The 24,384-nt window shown below is 33.1% G+C and overlaps 1 protein-coding gene across 1 annotated transcript in view; it reads right to left on the reverse strand.

Annotated features, from left to right (window-relative positions):
* MALRD1 (MAM and LDL receptor class A domain containing 1) overlaps nt 1–24,384 on the reverse strand; it is a gene marked incomplete at its 5' end in the record, with an annotated part of 672,621 nt that overhangs the window by 392,302 nt on the left and 255,935 nt on the right. The window contains 2 exons of the mRNA XM_079107637.1: nt 119–229; nt 3,999–4,155. Of these exons, the coding sequence (XP_078963763.1) occupies nt 119–229; nt 3,999–4,155 (268 nt within the window). The remainder of the gene's footprint in view (nt 1–118; nt 230–3,998; nt 4,156–24,384) is intronic.

Here is a 24,384-nt window from a genome sequence, read left to right on the forward strand (position 1 = left end):
CATATAACTTCTCAAACTGAAAATGGGAAGACTCAAAGATTGAGTGAAAGAAATAAATTAGCATGAAAGAAAAAAAATTAACAAAAGGCTTTCTGGACAAAGTTATTGGATTACAAACCTGTGTGTAGGCATGAATGCCTAAAAAAACTTCTACTTTCCTCCACTGTGCTCCTTGCTGTCCTGTTTGAGCCCACACTTTAGAAGTCACATTGCCTTTCTTGATGAGCACCTGAGGAGATAAATCAATAGGTATTGAAACATTTTGTCTTAATAAATTTTAAATGTGGAATTTTCCAAGTTATTCTTAAAATTTTTAATATCTACCTGAGGTTCCTAAGAGAAAAGACGAGACATTTTTCATTTGATTTTGACTGGAATGGTATAGTACTATGCCCTCAGGATATCTCAAAAGCTTTGAACAATAAAGGTGTACATGAATATCTGTCAATCAAGCACCAAGGTATCTGGGTACTATTTTATTAGGAACTCAAATACATTAGTTGTATAAAATTTGACAGGAGTTAACAGTTGATATCTTATATACTTAATAATATATGTGTTTAAATGGAAAACATGTGAAATTACTTCCTAACATACTCTTTTGAGAAAGACTTTTCTTATCCATTAGGTTAAAGGAGGCAGTAACATTACCATGTAAGTCATTCAGCTAAACAGGACAGATGAGTGATATGCATACATATAGCACTGTAAAGTAAGAGCTCCCTGCCTTACAGCCTTGGAAAGGACAAATTCCCATCAGTACCTGCTATATAGTTTGAATCTTAAATGTTCCTCCAAAGTTCATGTGGTAAAGGTGTGGTCCCCAGTGTGGTCTTACCCAAGGATCAGGAAACCTTTAAGAGATGGGACCTACTGGGAGGTCTTAGATTATTGTTGGAGTGTCATTGAAGGGGATAGAAGGACCCCAGCCCCTTCTTCTTTGTCTCTTTTGTATCCTAAGCATGAAGTGAGCCATTTTGCTCTACAATGAACTCCTATGATAATGTGTTGCCTCACTACTGGCCCCAAAACAATGGGATCAATTGGTTATGGGCTGGAACCTCCAAAACTGAGAGCAAAAGTAAAGTTTTTTTCTATCATTTGATTATCTCAGGTATTTGTTATGGTGATGGAAGCTGATAACTCTCAACTCTAAAGGAGAATTCACATTGGTTTCATTAGACAAATAATTCTGGCTCTTCTTTTAGAATGATACAAAATAGGCCATCAAGAGAGTCACTGATGATAATAGGAAAGAGCAGAATAGTTCTATATCTGAAAATAACCAACTAATAGGGCCTACTTAATACTTCACAACAGACTTTTAAAACTACAGTTTGTACAACTATTCAGATAGGGTTTCTGAAGGCTTTGACTTTAATTTTTTATTTGTTCTTTTTAGTTATACATGACAGTAGACTGTATTTTGACATAACATACATACATGGAGTTGACTTTCAAAAGTGAAAATAATTTTTAATGGTATTATAATTTTCTAAGTTAAAATCACATGACTTTATTTTTATATGACTAGAACTTCCAAAGTAATTGTTGCTAGAAAAAAAGTCACCAAATTCTTGGCCTATAAAATTCAAGGTAACGAAAAATATTATCAATGTCAAAAAAAAATAATAATTTCTTACCAATAAAAGAAAATGATTTTTGAAAAATACTGAAAATAATATATAGAAAAAAGATCTTTGTATGAATATCACAGTAGTACAAACTACTAAGGAAAAATGCATTCAAGCAACATATTATAAAATAACACTTTTGTTATTCAGTCATATATAAAAATACGGATATGTATTGCCATTTTAATTTTCTGTTAGCGGCTTATAAATTTTTAATTCATAATATTTCACTTACTAATATAATATTTTACTCTGAAAAGATAAAAGCATATTTATGATAATTAATATCAACCAAACTACACCAGGTAAATAATTTTCATTTTACTAACCTGTACTGTAGGCTATATTGATTGTTTCGCCTAAAACCAATTTTAAAAAATCAATGCAAACCAAAACATAACTTATAACTTCAATCCATAAGACTATGTGAACACTTAAAGACAATTAAACACACAGGCATATATACACACAAATATACTTTCAAACAACTTTTGGTAAGACATTTTACTTATCAAAGAGTCCTAAATTGATTTATGAAGTTTATTATTTCCAATTTTTAAAAAATCTGCCAGCATTTTTGAAGATGTTTATATTTTTGAGAAAACTAATATTTGATAGTTGCCAGGAAAATTCTAGAAAATAAACAATAATAAAATGGAAGAGGAATTTCTCAGTATAAAAACTGCAATAAATCTATTGGGAAAGAAGTGGTTAAGAAGCAGATCAGCAGTCTCTCTCTTTCTCTGTATTGAATTAAAAAAAAAAGTAGGTAACCTAAGTCTCATCTTATAGCAAATATGCTAAACACAAATTTAACTGGCAAAACAAACTAACAGGATTTGAAAGGGAGAGTGCCTTTATGGCTTGCTTCTAGCAAGATTGCACTGGTCTAAAACAATGCATGGTAAACAATTCTGGAATTTGTGTATTTATTTTTCAGATATGGCTGCCTAGAAAACAACGCATAGGCTATAAAAATGAGTCTGAATGGAGATGCTACAATAACTAGTTGGCTTCATCTATGTAAGTCTGTGTTTATGCACATTAGCAAGGAATCTTATCCTGTCCTCTATTAGTGCATGTCCAGGATGGAAAAACTGGACTTAGGGATCCATATTAAAATTCTAGAAAAATCCCTCCATTTTGCCTGTTTATCTTAGTCTATCAAAAGAAAACAGAAGCTAACCAGAAATAGTCAGTTCCAAAGATATGGAGGATGAAAACGAGTTTGGACTTTATAAGTCAAAAAGGAAGAAAATGCTCAAGGAATAATGAGGCTTTTTAAGGAGAGCTTGAGGCCAGTTTAAACAGACTCTTATGACCTAATCTGGGACAATTTGAGGACCAAATAAAGAATAATAGACTGTAACACATTGACTACAATAGGAACTCATTAGTCCATACCAATATAAAACAATGTGTGCAAATAGAAAAATGAGAATATTATTTTCTTTACGAGAGAAAGGGAAACTTCAAATGTAGATCAAATAATAGAGTTATAAAATCACAATAAGCAATCACCTGAGTAAAATTAATTCAGGTGAAAAGCACTAATGGTGGCAAAAACTAGTGAGTGAATTTGAGTCAAGATCAAGATTTCATATACCCTTAAATGTTTCTCCCCAAATATTAATAAAGGAAACAAATCTAATGGGATTGATAGACATTTATTACTAATGAGATGCAATAAAAAGAATATAATATTGGTGCTGTTACAGTAAAATATGCACAGAGTAAATCCAGCCTGAGAGATGATTTTCAAAATGATAGACTTCTTTAAAATAGTGTAAAGGAAAGGTTAGGAATCATCCATTTGAAGAGCAGTAGAAAGAAAGAACTTGGTGCAATATGTGAACTTGTATTAGATATTTTTGCTGTAAAGGACATCATTGGTACAACTGGGAAATCTTACTGAAAGGTATATGGAATTTGTCTCCGCTATTCATGAAATATTTTATGATCTGAAGCAGTTTGATACTTTTTCCTCAAAGAAATAATTTGAAAGAGACTGTCGGAGAATACAGCACTACTACTTTCCAAGAAAACAAGGATGCATATCCAAATATCACCAAAGTGTATACATTTGATTGTTATATGCAGAACAATGAAACTTTCAAGTATAAATTAGTATTATACAGAAGCTGTGAACTCGGAATATAATCATAAATTAAATAAAAATAAAATTACCAATCACTAATGTCCAATTCTGCTAAAGCTTTTTCTCAATTATATCATTATGAAACTAGTCAAGTGTTAATAATTGCCCATTTTTATTTGTCATAAAACAATGTTGAAATGACACTAAATTATGCAGCATGTATGTTCACAGAGAGAATTAAGGAAACACCATTGCCTAAGCAGTACCTGGAGAGACCCAACCGTGGCACCATTCATGTGAGTCCAAAACAGCAAGGTACATTTTGGTCCCGTGAGTGAAATGACAGGAGTGAGGATGTCAGCCAGGTCACCAAATTTCCCATTTGAACTGTCAGCATACAGGTACCAGCCATCTGTGGTATTTCTGGGGAAAATATTTACCAGAGTAAAACAGAAGAAGAAGATCATAAAACATAACACAGCTTGTCACTGACCATATTTTATTATTGTACCATTTCTCCTAAAAGTGCAAAGTTTTATAGGATAATTATGGTCTGTCACAATCATCAGCAATAATTCTACCATTTTGATTTTGAATTCATGGTCCTTGTAATGAGATCCATTGGTAGAAGGTGTATAAATTATGGTAAAGGCTGAAATGACCAAATTAGTAATAAAGTGGTTAATATTTTTTAAACAATGGTATTATGAATATCCTCATCTGCCTTTAGAACTAATTTTCATGTGGGTAAATGAGTCCCTGAAGCATGGAAAACCTTTAGAGGAGGCATAAAAGAAGAAAATATACAAATAAAAAGGCATGTAAAACAGAAATAAAACTGGAGTTCAACTCATAAGTCGAAAAGGGTTTTGGTTCAAATTTATTCTCTCCCTATTAATCAAATAGGTAATTTTAAAGAGTGTTTTTCCTTTCCTAGGCCCAAAGTTTAAAAAGGAAAAAAATATAAACAATTAAATAGAAATGTACTCTTGCAATAAAAGACAAAAAGTTTACACCCCTACTTTAACTATCAATTGGAAAAAGAAATAATAAAACATTAAGACACACTAGGTTATACACAGGCTTTTAAAGTATTAAAGAAGCAATTCTTCATATTTTGAGACCAACTCTCTTGTTCTCTTTCTTTTATTAACTTGATTTCTTTCCACTTTCTAACATAAATACAGTTGCTAGATATGCAAAGTTTAAGCTTGCTATTTACTAAATTCATTTTAGTTTGAAAGTTTTATCATTTTTTTGAGAAATGTGAATTATTAATAGCAAATGGGAAAACAGACGTATTCATTCAGTCATGACATATTTATTGAGTGTTCAGCCTTACCAGACTTGCCAGTGGCTATCCAAGTCACTGGGGATATAATTGTCTGCAAAAGATTTGACGGGGTCTGGCCTCTGGCCTTGTCATTTACTAGGCAGGCAACTTCGGGTAGGCTAACTTCTCTGAATGTGTCAAGTTCTACATTTTATAAAATGGGATAGTTCTGTGTTAAGATCTTAAGAATTAGCATTAAATATGTGGAACATCTAACAAAGTACCTAGTTGATCTTAGCATTAAGTCAATGGGAGTTGTAATTTGTACTTATGTTTATGTCATTAGTTGTTACTAATGAAATAAATTTAGTGTCCTACAAACCACAGAGGGTATGAGTCTAGACAGTTAAGAGGCAGAATTATTAGGATTACTATGTTAATTTGTCTTTATTGCATCTCAATGAAAAAATCACTTTTCAGTTTTTATTTTTTGTATGCTTAATATCTCAGTATCCCAGAGACATCAAGAATAAAGACAGACTTAGACACTCAAGCATGCAGAAGTAAGAACAATCAAGAAAACAACCTTACACATTTCTGTATACATCATTCATTTAATCTGAGAATCTTTCTTTAAGTCACTCTCAGACTTATTACAAATTTAAACATTTTATTATAAAAATGATTTTAAAGTAACTAATCCATTCCTCTATAATTTTAATGCCATCACCTTAAAGCAAACTCATCTCATCTCTTGCCTAGAATCAAAACTGCAATGGGCCTTCCCATTTCTACTTTTGATTCACTGCATCTACTCTTCACATATCACTTGGAATAATCTTTTGAAAAGTAGAAACTGGATTGTATTATATCCACAAATCCACTCCTTCAAATCTACTAATTCTTTGTAATGAACTTAAGATACATAATAATATTTAACATGGCAAATAAATCTTTATAATACCTTTTTCTCTGCCTCCCCATGGGATGGGAGTTGAGAGGAAATGTGTCCCATCAACTCTCCTAAACCAGTACTGCCCAATTCCAGTGAAGCACTGTGTATGTAAATTGAAAGCCTCCATGTTTAAATGTCAGTTTTCACCAATTGATACACAGATCTATCAATATCCCAACACACTCACAACAGAATTTATTTATCAGAAATTGGTAAACTAATCCTAAACTTCATATAGAAATACAAAGAGAAAGCAATGGGCTGTCAATATTATTTAGAAGGAGTATAAAGCTGGTGGACTCAATCAGACTCATTAGGAACATGTAGTAACCAAATGATATGGTATGTTTGTGCTTTGATACTAAACACCAAGGTAATGGTAATACACAGCAAGGTGATTGAATAAGGTAATTAGGTCACCTTAATAGGATGTCTGTTTTTATAAAAGATATCCCAGAGAGCTAGCTAGCTCCTTCACATATAAGGATGTAGGAGACACTGTCCTTCCCAAGGACAAGGAAACAGACCCTCACCAGTCAGTTTGCTGGCTCTTCACCTTGAACTTCCCAGTCTCTAGAACTATAAGAAAGAAATGCCTCTTGCTTATAGGCTACCAGCTTGTGGTATTTGTCACAGCAGCCTGAGGAACCTTAAGACATTAAGACAGCAAGAGAAGAAAGCCCACAGAGCTGGAAGAAATAATCCTATAACAGATCTTAATTTATCTGGACACTTATTTTAAGAAAAGTTTGACTCTTCAGAACAGTAAAAAAGGGACTTTTTTTTTTTTTTTTTAGTAAATGAACTGAAAATATTAGGTATCCCTGTATCCCTGAGGGGAAGTAATTAAACTTGATTTGTATTTGACAGTAGTTAAAAAAAAAAATTCCAGGTAGATTATATTTGGAGTATGGGAGGTAAAACAAGAAAAGCCCATGTAAAATAATATAACAATATGAGCATGATGTGGGAGTAAGTTCTTTAAAGTATATAAAAATCACTGACTATTAAAGGAAATATTGAAATAGAATCCTTAATTAAGGATTTCTGATTTCCATATATACCAATGTGAAGATCAAAAGGACAATGAGAGAATGGGAGAAAATATTTGTACCACATATGAAATTAACAATTACTGAGTGTTTCCTATGTACCATGAACTAGGCCAGATGTTCATAATGTTTAGATATATGTATGTATGTGTGATTTACATATACAAAGCAGGTAACTACATATATACAAACAATAACTGAATCAGATATCCCATGATGTTAATATAGTTATGCTTCTGTTTGAGAGTAGTATCAATTTTGTTTCCTATACCATTCATGGTACAGGTTAGATCTTTAGAAAATTCTACATAAAAGAGTTGAAAATTATTAAAACACATGTATAAATAAAAAGAATAAGAAAGTGACAGAAATTGTAGACCAGACAAAATTATAGCTGTCTCTCAGCATCTATGAAGATTGATTTCAGGACTCTTGCTGCCCCAGTCCCCCAGAGATACCATAATCCCCAGATGCTCAAGTTCCTTATATCAAATGTAATCATATTTGGATATAACTTAAGCACATCCTCCTGTATACTTTAAATCACCTCTAAAGTACTTATAATATCTAGTATAATGTAAATCCTATATAAATAGTCATTATACTGTATTGTTCAGGGAATAATGACAAGAAAATAATTCTGTTCAATAAACACAGATTATTTTTTCAAATATTTTTGATCTGTGGTTGATTCCTTGGATGTGGAAATCCTCACTTATGAAGAGCTGATTAACATTAAAAAAAGAATTGGTCACTGTTCCAGACTGGGGCAAAAACAGAAACACAGCAAAAAATGAAACAATACAAACAAAAAAAAAATACAAACAAAAGAACAAACAAAAAGTACCCAGAAGAAAAGATTGAGTAAAATTAATAGATACAGACACCAAGGAGGAATTAAGAATCTTAAAGTCATAGTTATGGCAATGACAAAAGTAATTAGTCAAAGGTTCTTTAAATAGAGCTTCCTTTGTTAATTTCCTAAAAACTATACAGATGAAAAAACAAAATGTACGCTTCACTTCCCTAATCAAATGTCATTCTAAAAAATTCAGTTGCAAGGACAAATATAAGATGACTTATGAAAACAATGCTCTAAGAGTCTACACCCTTAAACTATCCCTTATGCCTGCAATGAACGGGAAAGGGGGAGATATGTCAGGAGATCAATTTGAAAAATGCAAACAGCAGAAGTGCATTTGTGTTTTTATATCAAACTGAGCACACGGCACCAATGTAAAAGTAAATCATTCGGTCGCCAGTGTTACAGGTATTAATTGGGGGCACATGATGTATGTATGATTCCTAATGGAAAAATGAAGAATTACCCAAACACTGGCCTGTGTCTGGGATGAGATTATTCAAGCATGTACCTGCAGAGGAAATCAGCTCCCCTTCTAGAAGGAGCACAGCCATAATCAGCACAACCAACAGTGCCGTCACCCATAAAACATCTGTGTGTCTCTACCAACCTTCAAATTATCTTTTCTCATACAGAGCAGGAAAGAGGATGTTTTATAGAAACATATCTTTTCCTAATAAAACATATCATAAACCACATCATCAAGTTTTTAAGAAAGTTGTGACTATGCTTTCAAATGTTTCAAAACAGCCAAGGTGATGATGTACAAGTCATTTTAAAAGTCATTATAAAAAGTAATTGATTTATAATGCATAATAATGTTTAAAAACCACCCTATAGGATAATCAATTTCTAAAGTCTTACAACATCGATTAAGAAAAAGATTGTTTTTTTCCTTAGTTGAGAATCTCCTGAGGAGTCATCCTAATTAAATTATAGGGAAAAAATACCCTGCGTGGTCAAATAAAATATTGTTAGTAAGACCATTTAAGATTTGAGTTGTACACATATAGTAGGAGAGTGACATTCTCCAAGCTCATTCTTTGGGTTGAGATCTGCCCTTTGATTCACTGCAACACTATAGGCTCTTTTACCATAATTGTGTGGAAATGATCTACTAAAAGTTGCCATAAGCTTTATTAGCTTCTTGAGTAGCAGAAAATATAAGGAATTTGCTATGGTCTGGATGTTCATGACCCCTAAAGTTCATTTGTTAGAATCCTAGTGCCTACAGTGATAGCATTTTGTGAGTACAATCTTTGGGTTTATGGAATCATGGGGTGAAACCCTCCTGATGAGTTTAGTGCCCATCTAAGAAAGGCCCCAGAGAAGTAATTCATTTCTCCACCACATTAAGACAGGTCCGGAAGGCAATGAAACAGAAGGTCCTCATCAGATATCAAATCTCTCTGTGTCTTGATCTTGGAATTCCTGACCTCCATCACTGTGAGAAATAAAAATTTGTTGTTTGTAACTCACCCTGTTTATGGCACTTAGTTACAGCACTCTGAATGGAGAGTGTGCAATGGTGCTTGTATTCTAATGGCTTCCATAGCATAACCTTAGGATCTATGGTGGACCACCCTCATTGGTCCAGAACTTCTCCACACCCCTATTGCCAACACCATTGTGTGGGATGAACAAAGTCCCTGACCTACCATCTGCTGGAGTGAGCAGGCCTCATAAACAAGCCAGACCAATTCTAGGTCTTTTGTGGGACTTTACAATATAAATTAAGGGAAAAGAAATATTCTTATCAGTTCATATTGTGTGTCAAATCTCTTTACTAGCTGACTCCAAACTCTCTATACCCTGCTGTGGAATTTCAGAAAACACAGGAAGGGCTTCCAAGTGCTCTTATTGGTCCTTTCTAAAAATAAACATCTGATTCTATGCTTAGAAATCTTCACTGCCTCAGAGTGAGGTCCTTGAACTAAACTGTATGTAATTAGCATTCAAGTAAAAAAAATGCATCATTGTGATAAGTAGCAATGTACTACGCATGCTGTCCATACCAGCAGATACTTTTTTCTTTCTTATTCTCCTTCCCTCCTTTCCTCTCTCCTGTTTTTTCCTTCCTTCCTTTCTTCCTACCTTCTTTTCTTACTTTTTTAAAAAACCAATTATTTTTCTTATTTTTTTCTTCCTTACTTTTTTCTTTCTTATTCTCCTCCCGTCCTTTCCTCTCTCCTTTTTTTTTTTTTTAATTCCTTCCTTCCTAGCAAGACCTTCCTAGTAAAGAAAGGAATGAATTAATTTTCATTCTGATGAAAGCTCTTTGTCTGTTACATACCTGTAACTAACAATCAACAGATGGTAACTTCAAATGCACTGGTCTATCACTGGGGTCAGAGAAATTTTTTTCCATTAAGTAAAAAGTAAATATTTTAAACTTGGAGGGATTTATGATCTCTGTTACAATGATTCTCTACCTTTGGACCACGAAAGCAGCCAGAGAACAATGTTTAAAAGAATAATTACAGCCAGATTCCAATAAAATCAAATTTAAGAAATCAGGCATCAAGCCAGATTTGGTCCACAGGCAATAGTTTGCTCAACTTTTTTCAATGGATAAAGAATCAACACATCAGGATCTGAGGAATGACTTTCTACACCACATGTGGGTTTAATTTTTATACATTACTTTATTCAGTCTCCTAGATTTATGCCCATTTCTTGGGTTCAGGACATTACTTAAAATACATCATGGAATTTCTATTCTCTGTGTCTCCCTTTAATTGGTCTTTCTTCTGGCACACTTAAAACCTTTGCTATTGGTCTTTCTTCTGCAATACTTTAATTGATCCTTCACAATATTATCTTCAAGTCTTAGATTACTAGACCCTAAATTCCTATACTCAAAATTACTTCATTCAAACTTACTCCCTCATCTAATAACTCTGTAGTAACTTCTACATAATGTGGAAATGTAAATTTAATATGGAATTTAAATGAGGGTTGGATTTCCTAGTCAAAGATATCTGAAAAACAGAATTGTAGCACTGCACAAATCTGGGATAGCATTCACTCATGCACACCACACACACATAGAATTTGATGTAAATATTTCTTCTAGAGATATGGACAATTGTTCACTAAACTTTCCTTGGATAATCACACACATGTATTTATGACCCTTATAAAAGTATAAATATTTTGGGATGTACAAAATAAACACAGAAATTAGTTTTTTAAAAAATTTACTACTACCCTAATGTATTCAACCAAAAATACTGTGCCTGGCATATGGGAAGCCTGTAATAAATATGTGTCAAGTAGGTGACTGAAAGAAAAAAAAAAAAAACTAAACACTTATAATTTTCAGAATCACTTATATAACTATTAAATTTTAATAAAAGTTTTGACCTGACTTTCAAAATATAGATCAGAGTAATTTGAATCATTAAGAACTTTGAAATATTTTTCAAAATTAAAAAATATATATTTGGTTATCAGCAATGACTATGACAATTTATTCACAGTTTATTGTGAATCAAAATTCTATTTGTCAAACTTGAGGTTCCACTTAAAATTTAGAAAACTGAAAAATGCATTGACTTCTCCCCTGAACAAGAAAATACCCTGATAACCTATAAAATCACAATTCTTCATATACTCATCAGAAATAAGCAATTGTCAAAAATCTAAGGAAACACTTGCTCTTTCAAGGAGACACTGGATATAAATCATTTCTTACTGGGCAGACACCCAAGTGTCATACAAACTGTTAACATTTCCACCAAAATTTGAGTGAAGGCTAAAGCTGAAAGTGTGTGTGAGAACTCTTGGGAGTCACAGTCACCTGGAGAATTGGCAATCACTGACAGCCCCTTTACTATTAACCTCATGAGGTATTTATAAGAACTACTCAAGGCAGAGCAAGTAAATAAAGTTGTCCTGGAAGGTATAAGCTCAGACTGTTCTCTCCTGGGAGAAGGGCACAACAGCACTCACTTAGGACATGACAGAAATAAATCTATCAAATTTTATTATTAAAGACAGCATTACCTAGCCAGGCACAGTGGCACACACCTGTAATCCCAGTGGCTTGGGAGGCTGAAGCAGGAGAATCATGAGTTCAAAGTAAGCCTCAGCAAAAGTGAGGCACGAAGCAATTCAGTGAGACCTTGTTTCTAAATAAAATCCAAAATAGGGCTGGGGATGTGGCTCAGTGGTAGAGTACCCCCAAGTTCAATCCCTGGTAACGACCCCCAAAAAAGATAGCATTACCTCATCCCTTCAACTAACCAGGAAAATATGCATTGTAAGAATAAATCAGAACTTCATTGAACTATCTGCTTTCATTGAACTATCTTATTTCCACTCATTTTGTAGTTTAGTAGTTTGAGTTCAAATTAAATATTTAAAAATGCACTATTATCTTTTAAACACATACTTGGTCTCATTCATTGTTGCAGTGATTGCTGGTGAAACAAAATACAGTATTGTTCCTACCTTCTAGGGGACTATAGATTTGTGGTTTTACAGGAAGAACCAACATATAAAGGAATAAATTCAACAGCAGTCTGTTTGAGAGGCTGGAAGTTTTGCTGTGAAGAGCCAGAGAGTATATATTTTACACTCCAGTCCATGGAGTCATCACAACTACTTAAGTCTGCATTTTATGCTGCAAAACTAAGCATAGACAGTATATAAATGAATGGACATTTATATGTTATGTTCACTTAAAATGGTATTTCTAAAAATAGGCAGTGGGCTATATTTGTCCTGCAGGTCACAGTTGGCTGATTCCCTCTCTACTATGTAACAATGACTGTAATAATTATCTGCTCCTGTAATAGAGACACAAAGCAGGATACGACCAAGTACCTTCAGATTTTTCAGTAAACAGTCTACAACTGACACAGCAAAGATAAATAAGGAAATTCCTACAAGGATGGGAACCACAGAGAAGATGAGCTACATCCCTGCCAAAGTCTTTGGCTGACCACCACAATGAACAAAAATAACAGTGGAAAGTCATATAAACACAGCAGAGATATTAGCGGTTATATACTGCGGAGTAAAGTTTACCAGTTTAAATTCAGGCAAGTGAACTCCTTAATAGGAAAACAACAACAAACCTCAGAGGAACATGACAGAATCCAACCACTACAACCTATTATCAACCAGATTCAGTTTTCAATGAAAAGCTGTTAGAAAAGCAGAGCAAGCGTGACCCTTATGGATTAAGAAAATAAATAGTCAATAGCAACTCACCACAAGTGGGTCATTATTTTGCATAAGTCAGACAACAATTTTACAATTTATAGTAATATACATTCTAAGAAATAAAGGAAAGTACATTCAACAAATCAAAGAAAACTCATAGTATTGTCGAGTAGAGATGGAATCCTGAATAAAATGAGAAATCTGATGTAACTAAATGTAAATTTTGAGTTGAAAACTATAACCGAAGTTTTACCAAAACAGGAAATGTGATCAGAAGCAGATTTATGGCCAAAGAAGGAATTAACATGAAAACGTATCAGTAGAAATCATTAACTCAGAAAACAGAATGATGGACAAAACTGAGCAAAACCTCAGAGAGTTGTAAGAAAATAGGAAACAATCCAATATGAATACAATTGGAATCCCAGAAGAAGAGAAGGGGGTGGAAAAATTATTAGAAGAAAGAGTGACTGAAAAGTTGAATTTGACAGAAAATGAAACACAGATCCAGGAAGGTTAATCACTGGGCTTCATCCCCTCATCCTATTATTTTCAACATGTTCTATGTCATGAAAAAATGAGACACTCAGTGACATTCCTATTTCTTTCCTATTTCTTGACTATTTCATCACAGGACTGGCAGCCCTTGGTTTTCAGTTTTACCTCCATTTCAGTAGTGGATAGACTCTAGACAATACATTCATTATACTCTGTTCCCTCACACAATAGCTTCCTGCCTTGACCTTTACCTTTGGAAAGATATTGGGTTTTTACAATTACCCTCTAACTTTCTCCTTTCGGCATGGATAGGACCCTTCCTTTGGCATCCATTCACATCTATAATGAATTCTAGCATTTCCTACGTGCCTGCTTTTGAACAGTAGCTTTATTCTATCCTCTAAAACCAATAAGCAGCCTACTAGTCCAAAGGAATTAAGAAATTCACAAGCAGTCTATTGGGTAATAGTCTAGCCACAGTGAAATGATGACTTCAAGTATTTATCTGTGTCAAGTAAAGGTTTTCCAGTCACATTCTTATTCTTTCAATATTATCAGGGACTTAAAAAATAGGGAAGTTGTCCTATGCTCCAAATCTAAATGGTTTATCCATTTGGATGTTCACATATGGAGACAGTAAATGTTAAGGATTATGCTACCCTGAGATTTTAAACACTTCTGCCTTTGCACCATTAAAAAAAAAAATCTGGACTGTATTGAACTAGAAATTAATTTAGTAACAGAGCATAAGGAGGTAATTATGATGTCTGAGACTATTGCTCTACTGTGTTAACATACAGAACCAACCCTTGGACTGATACATTCACTAAAAGAACAGAAAGTTGGTCCTAGATCTGAATCTCCTTACAATCAGACTAATGTGAGATTCACTTTGCTGTGATTTGCCATCAGAGTTCAGTATCACTATTTCAATGCCTTGTTTGTTTTGTTAAAGAAGATCATGCATTATCATCTTTGACCTTTGTATTAGTCTACAGATTTGCTCAGCAGCAATTGCCATTATTGGTTATTTATAGTATCCTGGCCTGTGATGGAAAGGCCAGTTGGAATTTTTAATATATAAAAGATGTAGATCATCTTAGAAGTATTTTTAAATGTAAATAAATAGCACCACAGTGTTTTCTAGTCAAGTCCCTGTGTTTATAATAGTACGAATGCAAAATGTCACCACTGGAATCTATTCTAAGGCACTGCTAGTAACAACATGGAAATGGTATAAGCTATGACATTATAAACACTGTTAAGAGGCAAATCTTTTCTGATTTGAACATAAAGAGTAAATGGCTCTAATCTAGGATAATATAAAAACAATTTTTTTTCATTTCATAAAATAATTTATTTTCATTTTTACCCTGGATTTTAAATAATGTTGATTCTATTGATAAAAATAATATAGGGTGTTCATATTTATGTTTTAGAAATTTTATGGATAAAAATATTGAGTTCTTTTTTTTTTTTTTTTTTTTTTGCAGTGCTGGGGATTAGAACCCAGAGCCTTGTGCTTGCAAGGCAAGCATTCTACCAACTGAGCTAGATCCCCAGCCCAAAATATTGAGTTCTTGAATGCTAATAATTTACTATTTTAAAAATAATGACAATAATTTTTAAAAATCAACTTTTTAAATTAACTCACTAAAAGTTTTCTTAGAATACTAGTTTGAGTTCATGATATCCCGGCAAAGTTTTGGTTAGAAAACTTTGTATTTAATTTAAAAGAGAATGAAAAGTAATCCCTGGAAGGAAATTTAGAACTTAAAGAAAACAAGAGAAAATTGACTTTTAAACCTAGTGATTTCCCCTAAGAAATTCCAGCTCAAGACTTTTCATTTTTCTTCTTTTCTACAATAATTTTTTTCCGTATCCATGTAAAATATAACCAAAGTTAATAAAAGTAACATATTTGCACATATGAGTTAGGAATATAACGTATAAGGAATTGATCCATATGGTATTAAAACTATACCTCAGAAGCTTAGAGAATTAATTTCTTAATTAATTAATTAATCCTCAAGATGTTACTGTTGTCACTAGTTTCCTTTCCCTGTATCATAAACTTCTGTTTATCGCACAACAACTGCTTGTCCAAATTCTGGGTATTTCAAATTTGTTTTCTTTTGATCATTCATAGTGTCCTCTCCTCTCTCAGAGACACCTAATACGAGACCAGTACCATGACAGGAGTTGATTCCCACAGTCCTTTCCCTGGACCAGGCTACAGAATCAAGAGGGAATTAGACAAGAGAACTACTACTGATGGTATTCTGAGACATGTGCTGTAATAGAGATAATGCTCAGAAAACAATGGTTCACTCAGATTCAAGGGGGTGGTTAGGGAGAGGACTATGGAAGACTTGATTCGCAGATTAATTTGCAAAGATGACTAGGAGATTGTTGAAAGAAGTCACAATGGCATGAAGTTGTCACAGTTGCAGAATAGATTAGCATGGATGCCAGAGGGGGTGAGTGATGAGGACAAAATAAGATGCTCAGGTCAACAAAAAAGATCTTAAGATCAAGGTAAGGAGATGGTGAACATCTACTTGGAGGTTTTCTAAGTTCCTTAAACGAATGAATTCAAAAGTAAGATGGATTATCTTCTTTTTCCACAGAAAGTTCCTAGCTGAACTTTTCTAAGATTTAAAATGATATTCATGAACTGCTTTAGTTTTTCTCCTTGCATTTCCCATTAATCACCAAATTGCATTGTTTTATATCATAAATGTATTATAGTTCAATCTAGAAATAGTCTTTTTAGTCTTCCTAGTAAACTCTTTTTGCTTAAATTCTTTGTGCTATCCACTGCCTGAGCTCAGAAGAATATAACTCCCATCCTACCCTACCTACTCATCTTAATTCTTTGTACTCCCTATTATTCTGCCACAGGTTATTTAGCAACACCATAAAGAAAAGCTACATTTTTACATTTATTCCCTGATTTTCCTTAATCTATTAATTCTTCTTTGAAAACTTTCAACTTGCTAGTGCATCTAATTTTTCTGCATTCAGGACAAATGCCACCTTTGCATCTGTTCACACACTCTATATTTACCTTCATTGTTCTCTCTTACCCAAGCATAAACTATCATTTTACCCATCACCCAGTACAGCAACTGGCTCAATGTAGCTTCCGTTAAATATAGTGGCTGATCACACTACAATGGATATACTGTAGAGAACACCACATAAAATAAATATCAATTCAAGAGGTATAAACATGTTCAGATAAATAGATGTATTTTGTTTAAACATCCTTCTCATCTTTTATTTTAAAAAAATGAAATACACAAAAAATAATAGAGAGATTATATAATTTTTGTTCTGTTACGGTACTAGTCAAAAAGTTAAAGTCACCACATTAAAGATGTTCCAAGTTCTACACTGATTGTTACCTCTTCACTAAAGAAACTTTAATGCCCCAAATGTTGGCCTTGTCAAAATTTATCTCTCCCACTAAAATTCAAGTGGCAAGCAAACACACAAAAGAAATTCTGATTCATGTAGCAATGATGTAAGAACTATTAAATTTAGATTTATGGTAATAGAACAAACTCTAAAGTCCATAATTTCCAATGCATTTCTGTTTCTTAATCCTGGATTGCAAAACAAGCTCAAAACCCAAACTGGAGCATCATTTTTTTTTTCAAGGATCGAAAACATACAAAAACAATTTTAACTGCATACAATAGTAGCCTATTATAATACCTTCTTAGTTCAGCTATCCAGATTTATCACATTCTTATTAAAAACACAAGAATTCTTTCATTAAGATTAAATTGCATTCCTTTCTTTCTCTGAATTTGGAGATTTACATTTGTTGAGCTCTTTTGTTCCAAACAATGCACTAAAGCCAGAGTCGCCTGACATAGAAAAGATAAATCTCTATCCTTAAAAGAAAAAGAAAAAAACCTCATGGTATACTAGGAGAAATGTGATTTAACTCCTCTGTTTGTTTCTGATGTTTAGTCTTTTTCAGTGCAGGGGATGGGACCCAGGACCTTACACACGCTAGGCAAGGGCTCCACCACTGAGCTACATTCCAGCCCCAAGAAATGTGTTCTGAAGCCAATAATTGTGATCAGACAAGTGCTTCCAGATATGCTATTCATTTCTATGACATCATGATAAACCTTACTTTGGGAATAAGGCAATATGTTAACATATTAAATGAGTATAAAAAACAGAATTGAAATACTATCGTAGAAGAATAAAAGAGTCTGCAGAGGCTGTTCTCCCGGCCAGACTAACCTTAAAATCACTCCCAGTACAAATTTATTCTAATAATTCTGTTCACTTCTACTAATCATTCCCCAATGATTTCTTAACTGTACAGATCTACAGAAAATCATCTGGAATGTTAGGTATAGCTAACTGAAAAAGAAAGATGACAACTGCATTTGGGAAAACTTGCTGCTGAGGAGGGTATTGAGCTACGAATGGAATGTCTTCAATTTTCAGGAAAAAAACAAGAGCTAAGCAAAAGTCTAAGAATTGCTGTTCATTTAAAAATTAGAATATGAACAATCTGCCATATGCCAGCAATTTTAGTAAGTAATGTATGCATTTTCCAACTGTCCCCCTAACAAATGAGGTAAAGTTTTCTTTGGAATGTGATGGAACTAAAGTTTAGACTAGATAAGGTTTGTAATAAATGGCACAATTCTAATTTAATTCTTTTGCATTCCAAACCCAATTCTCTGTCTAATAAATATTCCCTCTATAGGAAAATACTATGCAAAATGGCATGGCTTTGTCATAAGCTCCAGCATATTATTTTCATTACCAATTTGCATCAAAGAGCTGTCCCCGTAACAACATTCCTAAGTGTTTTTCCTTAAAAATTGTCATCCTCAGCACTATCTCATTCATACTTACTAGTCATATATTACTAAAACTGTATTTTATAACTGAGCTTGTCAAATTCTTATTAATTTTTCACATCTCCTAAGCCAAAAAGTTTGAATTACTAGCTGTGTTCAGCTCAGCTCTTCCATGTCTGATGGATGGTCTCCCTTATGACTCTTGAGCAGCTCATAGAAATTGTGTCCCGGCAGAATCACAGCATATGCTACAGACAAGTCATGGAGTTGGGCAGAACTAATTCATCAAGTATCTTTCTTAATGACAAATTAATGTAATACAGATAAAAATTCAGTAGTTCAGATGAGTTTGATGTTTCTATACCTGAGAATAGTTTCCTTCTACAAAAGTTTATATGGTACATCCCAGTTATCCATTGAGATATGCTTTAGGATCCCCCCAGTGGATTCCTGAAATCACAGATAATACTAAACCCTATATAAACTATTTTTCCTACACATATGACAAACTTATGAATTAGGCACAGAAATTAACAACAGTAACAAATAAGAGCAATGGCTGCAATAATAAGGGGTGCTTGAACACATTACTGAGATACCTAGAGTCAATCTACTAACAAAGATTACTGCTAAGTACAATGTGCATTGGACAGCAGGAAGATTCATGACCCAGACAGAGTAAGATGGCATAAACTCCATCAAAAACTCAGAATGGCACATAATTTTAAAGTTATAAACTATTTATTTCTAAATTTTTCTACTTATTATTTTTAGACCATGGTTGCCACTGGGTAGCTAAAACCATGGACAGCACAACGGAGGAAATGTGAGAACTACTGTAATGGCTACCCATTCTTACACAATGAGTGTGCAATGTGCAATGCATTCTAACTCAAGAAACAATAACACTGTTCATGTCCTCAAGTGCAGGCTCCATGCAACTTAATTGCAAAAAAGTTCCCTTTCAATTTCTTATTCACTGACACTTACTCACAAACTCACTGTTCAGGATGTTTTAATGGGTCTCCATCATTTAATTAACATTTTTGGATATTTTTGAATCATGTTTCTCAAACAAAAATTTCAACTAGATAAGAATTACTTTCTGTCACAACAGATAGTACTCCATCAATGTTAGTTCAAACAACAGATTTATTGGCATTTTTAAACAAAAGACATTTCCCTTCTTAATATGTCATTGAATGAGACATATTAAAAATAGATGTGCACAGCTTTCTGAGGCAGATTCTGTGAAAAATTTCATGCACCCAGTTCCATATATCCAAAGTAATACTACGAATCACCCCAGCTTGTGGAACCATTGAAGGAAGTAGGAGTCAATGACTTTAATGATTGTGCCCTCTTTGCCCATATTAGTCAATTGAATTGTGGAAGAGTTTCTTTAAAGATTTACTGTACTGTTAACTCCAAATCAAGATTTTTTTGCAAAATAAGAATGTTTGCCAAATAGTCAATAGTTAAAAGAAAAAAGAAAAAAGCTAGCAGTGTGATTGACATTTTCTTATTATGGCCAAACTAAATTTGAAGCTTAAAGCGGGGAGAAAGTAAATTTGTGCCCTTGATCACAAAGTGACAGATGTGAGAATCTATGTCAAAATAGGTTCTTTTCATAAAATAGGTCAATAATAGGGATACATATTTTTCTATCATAAGTCAGTATGCATGTTAATTTAAATACAACTGAGGGCATTACACAAGTTGACTACAAATTGCAAATTGACTACAAATTTGCAAGAAAATTTTGAAGAATCCTTTGTTGGCATTTAGGGTTGCTTTTCAATTTGTGACATAACTCTTTGAAACCGATGTTAATAATGTGAAGTTGGGCAAGGTTAAGGAATTTCTTTAGCACATATAAATTTAATTTTGAAACTGATGCTCTAAGAGTTGAGGTTCTCTGGAGAAACAGAACGGGACCCACAGTCTCCAACTTACAACAGTTAGACATGATTTTTCAACTTTGCACATTCAGCTAAAACTATAAATTTAAAATTCTGGTCTTTCCTATGCTAGAAGTACATGGTGCAATGCTCTTTCATAATGTGGGGCAGTAACAGTTTGTCATGGCTCCCGATCAGCCATATAATCACAAGGGGAAAGAAAATATTGGTTCTCAGAACTATGTTGTCAATGTATCTTTGATCCAAGTATTCAATAAATCACATAAGACAATCAATAATTTATCATAACACAGGCTTGTGTTAGCTGATTTTGCCCAACTGTACTCTAATGGAAGTTCTTCTGAACATGTTTAAGGCACAGCAATGCTGAGATGTTTGCTAGCTTAGGTGTATTGAATGTTTATTTTCCATATGCTATTTTCAGCTTCTGAGGGGTTATCAGGTACATGACTCCATCATAAGTCTGAGAGCATCTGTAGACAGGTAGATACACCTGAGGGGAATTATAATTGGATTAGATCATTCAATTCCGGTGGCCAAAAAGTTCCATGATATGCATCTGCAATCTAGAGGACCAGGGCAGCCAGTGACCTAATTCTCAGTCTGAGGCTGAAGGATTGAGAACCTGTGGGGCTACCTGCACAGGACCAGAAGTCTACAGCTGTGAGAACCCAGAATTCTAAATTCTCAGGGAGATAATGGGTGCATCAGTTCCAGAATGGAGGATGAATTTGCCTATTCTCTGCCATTTTGTTCTATCCTGACCTCAGTGGACTGGATGGTGTTTCCCTTCATTGGTGAAGGTCAGATCTTTCTTATTCAGTCCACAAAATGACAATCTTTTCTGGAAACACCCTCAGAAGTCTATCGAAATATAATGCTTTACCAGCTATCTGGGTACCCAACCCAGTCAAATTGACACATCAAATTAGGTATAATATTATATAAATGACAAAATTCTTCTAAAAATGATAAACCAGTCTTTTGATATGAAATAAAATAGCATTTTGAGTATTGGACTTTTATATGTATTTGGAATGACTTGAAAATATGAATCTACTTTTTCAATTATAAATTTTATTAAATCTAGAGAACATTTTTGATGGAAATTTAGTGTTGAAATTTCAATGCAGTATGCAAAATTAGCACTTGGACTATAAAGATTAATCATGATAAAGAAAATAAAGTATCTCAATTGAGCCATAAAATAAAATGAAATATTGTTATTATGGTATACCATGGATAGAATCTGAGAATAATTATCCTAAATAAATGAAACCAAATAAAAGCCACATTTGAGGTTATGTTCATTACATATTGAAATGAGAAGCCTGATAGATTGTTTTAAATAAATATATTAAAAATATCACCTGTTTATGACTTTGTTTAATATGGTGAATAGACAATTTAAAAGCAACATTATGCTTGTGAATTGTACTAGCATAGAGTTTTACATATGTGAATTAATTTGTTTGGTATTTGTATTGTTTAATCTTATGTTTTACTAATTTTTGTCTATTTGTTTTCTCTCCTTCACAGAGAAGTGTGTCAAAATCTCCCATTTTAATTGTGGACTCATCTATTTATATCATGTCTTTTAATCTTTCTGTCCAGTTCTTATTTGTAATCTGAAAAATAAATTATATAAAAGTAAATTATATAGAGATAGTCAAATTTGGAATTATAAGCTATGTTTGGTATAATGACTGGTTACAAAATGATCTTCTATCTCCAGTGGTACTTTTGACCTAATGTCTATTTTCTCAGATATTGACATTGTTTTATCAGCTTTCTTGTTTTGGTCTTCAAATATTATTAAAAAAAAAAAAAAAACATACTGTTTTCAAACTTGCCTAGTTCTTTTACCTAATGTGTTTATATTTTATAGGCACAAAATAGTTGGGTTTGGTTTGTTAGTGTTACCTTTCATCCAATTGGACTCTGATTTTAATATTTAGCGTAAACGTACTTATAAACGTTGCCATTTTAGGGCTTCATCACACTGCCACATCATTTTCTTCTCTTTGTTCCAACTGTTTTATATTTCTTGTTCTTCCTTTATTCTGTCTGCTGAGTTGCTAAAGGCTTTTTTATGCCACTTTACCCTCTTCGTAATTCTGCCAGTTACAAAATCTTTTAAAGTGAACATTCTTTTAGAAATTAAAACATATATGATTTCACAGAGTCACAAAACTCATTCGTCACCTTCTTGAATGTTGGAATCTAACACTTATTATATTCTTTTTTAAAACAAATATTTTATTAGGAGACAATTCCTATACCATAAAGTTTATACTTATTAATTTAATAATTCAGAGGATTTTAGTATAGTTATGGTATAGCAAATCTACCACTATTTAAATCTAATCTAGAATATTTTCATCACTTCAAAGATAACCCCTTAACCATACCAGTTTCCCGTGTCTTGGTAACACTTAATCAACTTGGTGGGTTTATCCATTCTGGACATAACAATGAAATAAAAGAATGTGGCCTTGTGGTGTACCATATAATAATATTTTATTTTATGGCTAAGTAGTATTCTACTATGTGGATGTACTACTCTCTGTTTATCCATTTATAACATGATAGACATTGAGTGTCTGTCACATCTTGGCTATTATTAGTAATGTTTCATTGGATGGAATTAGAATCATTGCCAAATAATACTGTATTGAGCATTCATGCACAAGCTATTTTATAAATATGTGTTCAATTCTTTAGGTATGTACCTTTGAGTAGAAATGCTGAGTCATATTGTAATTTGGTTTGCTATTTTAGGAACTGCTCTTAACATTTTACATTACCACTCAGATAAGCAGGAGAGTTCCAATTTCTCCATATCTTGTTAATGCCCATCACTTGTTAATGCCCAATAACACTTCCTACTCATTGATGTGCATTGTATCTTGTGGTTTTGATTTGAAGTCCCTGGTGACTAATGATGTTGAACACATCTTTCATGTATTTGGAAATTTGCATATTTCCATTGTAAAAATATCATTCAAATAATTTGCCCATTTTAAAGTGGGTTATGTGTCTTTTTTAGTTCAGTAGTGCTATTTTGATATTCTTAGGTACTCTGAATACTAGATCTTTATCAGACACAATATGCAAATATTTCCTCCTGTTTTGTGTATTTTCACTTTCTTGATATTGCCCTTTCATGCATGTAAATTTTTTATATTTGATGAAATTCAAATTATTCTTTCTTTGATTATATTTTGGTATCATTATAAAACTGATGCCTGATTTAAGGTCATGCAAGTTTTCACTTTTACAGTTTTAGATCCTACATGTTTTTGATCTAGCTTTAATTAATATATGTGACATGAGGCAGGGATTCAACTTTATTTTGCTTGTGATTATCCTGTTGTCTCAGCACTGTTTGTTAAAGAGACCATTCTTATTCCTTTGAATGGTGTTGGGCTTCTTTGCTGAAGATCAATTGGCTGTCAAAGTTTGGGTATATTTCTGGGTTCTCAATTCTATTCTGTTGCTCTATAGGTATATCCTGATTCAAGTACCACACTCTTTTGTTTATAGTAGCTTTGTGATAAGTTTTGAAACTGGAAAATGTCTTTCTTTCTTTGTGAAGAAAAATTTTGAAACAATGTTTTATAGTTTTCAATGTATATATTTTGTACATCTTTTGTTCAATTTATTCCTTTTTCATTGGTCTTGAAACTTTTAGAAATGAAATAATTTCCTTAATTTCTTCTCTGCACTACTCATTATAAAGTACATAGAAAGACAATTAATGTATGTATGTTGGTCTTGTATCCTATGACCTTGCTGAACTCATTTATTCTAATAGTTTGTGTGTGTGCAATTGTGATTCTTGAGGTTTTGCTATACACAAGGTCATGTCATCTTTGAATATAGTTTTAGTTCTTTTCCAGTCAGGAAATTTTTTTTTCTTTTTTTTTGCAGTGTGGGGGATTGAACCCAGGGTCATTGTGATTGTGAGGAAAGCACTCTATGGACTGAGATATATCTCCAGCTCCTGAAAACTTTTTATAGTTTTCTTGCTCAACTGTTCTGACTACAACCTACTCAACATCAACACTAGAACAAACA

Source organism: Sciurus vulgaris (assembly GCF_902686455.1).
Source record: "Sciurus vulgaris genome assembly, chromosome: 12".
Taxonomy (NCBI): Eukaryota; Metazoa; Chordata; class Mammalia; order Rodentia; family Sciuridae; genus Sciurus; species Sciurus vulgaris.